The 6,544-nt window shown below is 39.9% G+C and overlaps 1 protein-coding gene across 2 annotated transcripts; it reads left to right on the plus strand.

Annotated features, from left to right (window-relative positions):
- Window positions 1-506: 506 nt before the first annotated feature.
- On the plus strand, window positions 507-4,960 carry PBDC1 (polysaccharide biosynthesis domain containing 1). 2 transcript variants are annotated; one of them, XM_065916347.1, is made up of 6 exons: window positions 507-668; window positions 759-824; window positions 2,015-2,074; window positions 2,928-3,068; window positions 4,029-4,140; window positions 4,450-4,960. In XM_065916347.1, the coding sequence occupies exons 1-6, from the start codon at window positions 639-641 to the stop codon at window positions 4,668-4,670; spliced, it is 630 nt and encodes a 209-aa protein (XP_065772419.1). In that variant the 5' UTR covers window positions 507-638; the 3' UTR covers window positions 4,671-4,960. The 2 variants fall into 2 exon arrangements, with proteins under 2 accessions (XP_065772419.1, XP_065772420.1); XM_065916348.1 differs by lacking the exon at window positions 759-824 and having other exon boundaries at window positions 597-691.
- Window positions 4,961-6,544: the final 1,584 nt, after the last annotated feature.

The raw sequence follows: 6,544 nt of genomic DNA on the forward strand, positions 1-6,544 counted from the left end.
GCTGGTCTAGTTAAAGGCCTTCAGTAGCTTACCATTGTTTTTAGGGTAGAGTCTCAACTCTCTAACATTCGGCATACAAAGCCCCTCTGCTCTCTCCAAATCATGGTGGATGACAGGCCCATGATCTAAAGCGCCTAATTCTTGAGAGAGTTAGACCCCCAGGGGAAGAAAATGAAACCTTAGCTGTGAATTTAGCATCTTACCGCAGAATTCTTCCTTGACCAACTACCTACTCCATTTCCTAGTATCATGCTTGTTTATAACTTAGCTGCTGATTGAGGTATTGCGAAGTATGTCTGTCCCCAACGAAAAGGCATGCAAGCACAAATGGAGAATGTAAATTTGAATAACAGCAAGACAGTGCAGCGGGGATGCGAAATTTACATTTGAACCACCTCCTAGCGCGCCAGCAGCCATCTAAGCCACACCTTTGTTCCTGAGCTGGGCGAGTGAGGAGGGGCCTGGGAGTATCGCCTCCAGGCGAGGGAGGGTGTGGCGCAGGCGCAGGCGCAGGCGCAGGCGCAGCCGGTTGAAAGTCGCTCTTGCCCGCTCTCCGTTTTCAACCAACTGAAAACCGAGGGAGGAGTACGGCAAAAGTCATTTTCGGAGAAGTGGGACCACGTTTTGTGGGCTGCAACATGGAGGCGACCGGTGGAACTGAGGAGTTGGTGAGACGTTGCTCTGTGGTCGGGTGAGTGGGGAAGCCGAGCTGGGTCGAACCTCGAACGTTCCTTCCCCATCTCTTTTTCCTTTCCTAGGTTTCCGGGGAACTGGTGTCAGTGGCACATGCTCTTTCTCTCCCAGCCGAGTCTTATGGCAACGATGTGAGTATGACTCAGTCCGTAGGGCTCGCCACCAAATTGTAACCCTCTACCGAATTATCTTCTGTAGACTCTTCCTGTGTCTGCCAGAAACTGCGCCTTTCAATTAATTCTAATCTTTTCGGTCCCCAAACGCAGGCCCAATGCGAATGGGGGTAGTTCCCAAACTGTACTGCACTTTAGAGTTACTTGGGAATCTTTTAAATATCCCAGTGTTCAGGTTGCAATCCATGCTAGTTAAATCACAATATCTCGGGGGAGAGAGTCAGGAATCAGTTTTTTAAAGGTCCCAGGGTGGTTCCATTGTGCAGTAAAGTTCACTGGTGTCTGGTTTAGATCCTAAGGAGAAAACCCATGACGTATTTTGAGTTATAAGACACACGGACATGGAAATAGTGATACGCTTTAATAATAATGTGATATATGCTGGTAGATTGGCGGATCAGGGTATAAGATCCGAAGGAGTTTAGTCAAAGAAGAAACCCTAAGGACCCAGACAGTAGAGGAAAACCGCTGAGGAAGTGGGTATGGAACTGGATCTCCAAAATGTAGATGGACAAAGGACATGGATTGGCAGTCAGGAAAAGGGAATGGTCTAAGGCATGGAGGTAAAAATGCAAAATTTTTTTCTGGAGTCAATGAAATAAATTCGTCTATTTGGTGTAAAAGATTCCGATGAAACAGGTGCTTTGTAAAGGCTTTTTATAATCTAGCCTGCTTCATGATACTGATTCATTTCTAAGTATTGTAGGATAGGGAATTGGCTATCTGATAAACACAAATGATGGGTTATGACATGCTACCGTCTTAAATGTGAAGAGTAACCTCACTTCTGTTATCTTACTTTGTCCTCAGTGGTGTATGTGGTATTTCACATTTAAAATGATTTAACTCAGTCCTGAGATGATTTATCTGTTGCTTTATGTAGTCTTCTATACTTTCACTAACTGCTGGGGAGACAGCCAGTGGCTCATTTTGTTTATTAGGCTGTGTAGGTTTTCTTTTGGTTGTCATAAGGACAAGAGGATTATTATATTTTCCAGACTTCACTAGTCCAGTTTTTAACCTTTGATAGTAACACCAAGCTTGGTAGCCCTCTTGAACATTAACTAGACATCCACAGACTTTTTAAATTTGTTCTTTAGTAGCAAAATTAGGTGATTTCTCACCTGGCATTCTTCACTCCTTTGCAGCCTGATATCGAGATGGCTTGGGCCATGAGAGCAATGCAGCATGCTGAAATCTACTACAAAGTGAGTTGTCTATGTTCTTTATGAAGCAGAATTAAATATGTAATTTCAGTGTATAGTGCTCTGCTAAGCACCATTCTCAGTAAGTTAAATACTTATGTTTTGGAGATAATTTTTATTACTCTAAAATCTTATCTACCGAGAACAGGGGTATGGAAGTGAATTTTGCTTTGACAGTGAGGAGTCGTGCTTCTTTGCCCAGTGTTCTGATGCTAACCAGCAAAAGGATGTCTGACCTATGCTGCAGCTGCTGCTGCTTAATCATTAATCACTTCAGTCGTGTCCGACTCTGTGTGACCCCATATAGCCCACCACATAGCCCGCCAGTTTCCTCTGTCCATGGAATTCTCCAGGCAAGAGTACTGGAGTGGGTTGCCATGGTCTCCTCCAGGGGATCTTTCCAGCCCAGGGATCAAACCATGGTCTTCTGCATTGCAGGCAACTTCTTTACCACTGAGCCACCAGGGAAGCCTTTCTGTGCGACCCCATAGACGGCAGTTCACCAGGCTCCCCCGTCCCTGGGATTCTCCAGGCAAGAATACTGGAGTGGGTTGCCATTTCCTTCTCCAGGGAAGCCCCTAGTACGAACTAAATAAATGTTTCTTGACTGCATAAACAACCCACAGAGGGTAATAGCCAGGCATTACTAGGACCAAAGTAGTTTAAATTGGTGGAAGGGACTGTAGTATATTATGGCTCTTTAGAATTATGTCATGATTTCATCTGAAACCTAGGCTGTCTATATATTCTAATGAACTCTCCTGCCCTGAGAACCATGAGGATTTTCTGGGGAAGAGGGGACAGAGGTATAACGAATTAGAGACTAGCATCTGTATGTTTTCTTACTCTCTGGCAGCTGATTTCATCAGTTGACCCACAGTTCCTGAAACTCACCAAAGTGGATGACCATATCTATTCTGAGTTTCGGGAAAATTTTAAGAATCTCAGGATAGATATACTGGATCCAGAAGAACTCAAATCAGAATCAGCTAAAGAGGTAAGAATCCTCTCTTTTAAATATTGCCTAGCATCTGACCAACAATTATTGATCATGAATACATTTTTTTACCTTTAGACTTGGGGGTGGGTTGTTTTAAGGCAAATATGTAAAGAAGCAGGACTTTTATGTAGTTTAATAAACTAATATGTTATTAAATGAATGTTTTTCTGGCTTACGGATTTTTCATGTTCACTGAATATGTTTTTTTTCTCCACTTTGGTTTGGACCTTTCATCACTACACACCTAGCTCTTTCAGGGGAGAAGGAATAAATTTCTTTATGTGAGTAGTTTAACCAGAAGGCTTAGTTAGAAGGTTGGCAAATAGAGTACAGAGAGGTGTTTGAGTCCTCTGGATTTAAGATCGTATCACAAGCTGTGGATAATTGGAAAACTTGTGTTTTGCATTGCTTACTTGATTATCTTCTACTTCTACAGAGCACTAAAATGCTTATACTTAGGAAATGGTTTTCCTTGAGAGTAGACTCTTGGCTTATGAAGAATGAAAACTTTTAACTCTAAGCAGGCTGTTACTGATCTTTGGAAAATTGCCTTTGTTGAATGGACTTCTTTCTTAAAATTTAACTTTGTGACTTTGGGCCTAATTCATGCCTTCTTTGTCTTATTTGTGCTTCAGTGGGAATGATTAACCATTTTGTGCTGAACTAACCAATAACTTAAAACAGAGAATATACTTAAGAAGTTAAAATTTAATTCTCATCTCTAGACAAGGATTTAAGTATTTCATCAGATTAAAATATTGTTCATGTTGGAAAATACCAGCTTAAAGATACCAAAGATAGCACAGAAACTCACAGCTAGTGAAACTAGCGATCAGCTCAATTCTAATCTCTTTCACTGTGGTTATTTTCCTTACTGGGGAAACAGAAGCCCCTCACCTGGCCTGACTTCACCAGCCTTCTGCATTTTTAGCTAAGATATCTTTTTTGCCTTTATAGAAGTGGAGGCCATTCTGCTTGAAGTTCGATGGGATTGTGGAAGACTTCAACTATGGTACTTTGCTGCGACTGAACTGTTCACAGGGCTACACTGAAGAAAACACCATCTTTGGTGAGTTTCTTGCCTCTGGGATTGTTTCTGAATAAGGAGAGTGAGGGGTCTGGCTTTACTGATGGATCAATGACATGGATAGTTTGGGAATCATTTTGTTATAACTTTAAATATCACATTACTGTATCTTGAGTAACTGGAGATAGGTTAAGTATTTTCAGCTTCATTTAGTATAGGATTAGAATTCCACATCTCTGAATCTTATGACTATACTTGAATGCTTTGTATGTTAGTTCAACTTGTCAGTTTCCACTAGGTTTAGAGAATTAACTATGACTAGGACAATAATCAATTCTACTCACCTTTCAGCACCTAGGATACAATTTTTTGCCATTGAAATTGCTCGGAATCGAGAAGGTTATAACAAAGCAGTTTATACTGGTATTAAGGACAAAGAAGAGAAAGAAGCCAGCAATGGAGGAGACAAAGGAGCCAACAGCAGAGAAGAAGAAAAAGGAGCCAACAGAGAAGGAGAAAAAGAGAAAGAAGCCTACAAAGAAATCAACAAAAGTAGTGAAACAACTATGTGAGGTAGTCAGGGAATAGCACTCTAGAAGGTATGATTCAAGTGAGTCTGCAAGTACCATGTTGCTACTTGCACAGGTCCCTATGGTCAAATGTATTAATATCTCCTTTTTCAGTGGAAGGATATGCAGAAGGACATCTTTCTGGCCTAACTATCAGAAACTGCAGTGGTTGTTCTCTTGTGTGAACTGACTTGAAGACTATTAGTGGGGTCTTAGTTGATGGTTTGTTGGTTCTCACCACCAGTCAAGTAAGAAATTTTGTAAATAAATTTCTTTTGGTTCTTATGACTATATATCTGTGACTGACTTTTAAAAGGTATTGAAAATTGTTTGACACGATTTTTTTAGTGCATTATCTTTGTCACATCTTACATATAATGATATACACTTATTTCTCAGGGCTTCTCACTACTTCCTGTAGTGAAATTCATTCAAACCTGTAAAGTTGCACATGGTTTTGGATTAGAAATTCTTGCATAAAATTGACTTGCTGTTTGAGTGACTGTAGCTTTCTGGTTTTATTTGCTATGTCTCTCAAAAGATTTGATAAATACTCTACAGAGATAATAGCAGCAGCCTGAATCTATCAGACAAGTTAACACAGTGCAGTTCACATTCGAGGAGCAAGAGACTAGACCTGCTTTAGTACTTGCTTTTCTTTTGTAACAAGTTGTTACCTGAAATACAGTAGAAATTAATAATGAAATACAAAGCTTAGTAGATTGGCTTTCCTTTTGTAATACTATGGGCAGTAGCACGTATACATTAAATACAAAATGAACGTATTTCTAAATGGTATTTTGTCAGACTCCAAAAATAGACCAAATGATTTTGTATGGATGGGGGGAAGTTCCTTCTCATCTAATGACTTTTAAGAGTGCATGTTTTCAGTTATCTTTAGAAATGTAGAGATTTGTGCATGTCCCCATAGACATACTGACTTTGTTTGCTAAAACTAGAGGAAGCTGCAGTGTTTATAGTGCACATAGTAAATACTCTTAAAAGTCTAATCACAGCATGATCGTGCAAGAAAAGATATACCAGAGCAGAGGAGGGTGAATGAGAATTTTTTCCCCTCAGTGGACACAGAAGACAAAAGTTAAAATGAATGAGTTATCCCTTAGGCAAGAGCTACATTAAAGATGCACACAGCCAGCAGAAACAATTGTGCACAAAGCAAATTGGTTTCTCCATGAATCCTCTTGGGCCAGTTCTTAAAAGTTTTTTAAACATCTGTTAAAGGTTTCTTTTTATAGAATATATTTTTAAAAAAGTAGAATATTAATATAACATACTAGGTGGACTTTTTGAGATTAAGAACATGCTTTACTCTATAACTTTCTCTTTGATTTTACAGAGAATATGAAACATACTGTTGAAAGTCACACTGCTTTAAAACAAGAGGCATCTGTCTATGAACTAGGTTATAAAAGCTAGTAAGAAGAAGGGAAATAAGAACACAGAACACTTTGTGCTAACCATTTGATTTTTTAATTAATTTATTCTAATTGGAGGCTAATTACAGTATTGTGGTGGATTTTGCCATACATTGGCATGAATCAACCATGGGTGCACATGTGTCCCCCTATCCTGAACCCCCCTCCCACCTCCCCACCCCATCTCTCTGGGTTGTTCCAGAGCACCAGCTTTGAGTGCCCTACTTCATGCATCAGACTTGCACTGGTCATCTATTTTACATATGGTAATATACATGTTTCAATACTGTTCTCTCAAATCATCCCATCCTCACCTTCTCCCACAGAGTTCAAAAGTCTGTTCTTTACATCTGTGTCTCTTGTTGTCTCGCATATAGGGTCATCATTACTGTTTTTCTAAATTCTATATATATGCATTAATATACTGTATTGGTGTTTCTC

The sequence above is a fragment of the Muntiacus reevesi genome, chromosome X (assembly GCF_963930625.1).
Source record: "Muntiacus reevesi chromosome X, mMunRee1.1, whole genome shotgun sequence".
NCBI classification, from domain to species: domain Eukaryota; kingdom Metazoa; phylum Chordata; class Mammalia; order Artiodactyla; family Cervidae; genus Muntiacus; species Muntiacus reevesi.

Bases quoted from the DNA above. Each gene is read 5' to 3' on its own strand.
- PBDC1 (XM_065916347.1), top strand. From the start codon at position 639: ATGGAGGCGACCGGTGGAACTGAGGAGTTG. The intron at 2,075-2,927 runs GTGAGTTGTCTA...ACTCTCTGGCAG, and splicing joins ATGCTGAAATCTACTACAAA to CTGATTTCATCAGTTGACCC. The intron at 4,141-4,449 runs GTGAGTTTCTTG...CTCACCTTTCAG, and splicing joins TGAAGAAAACACCATCTTTG to CACCTAGGATACAATTTTTT.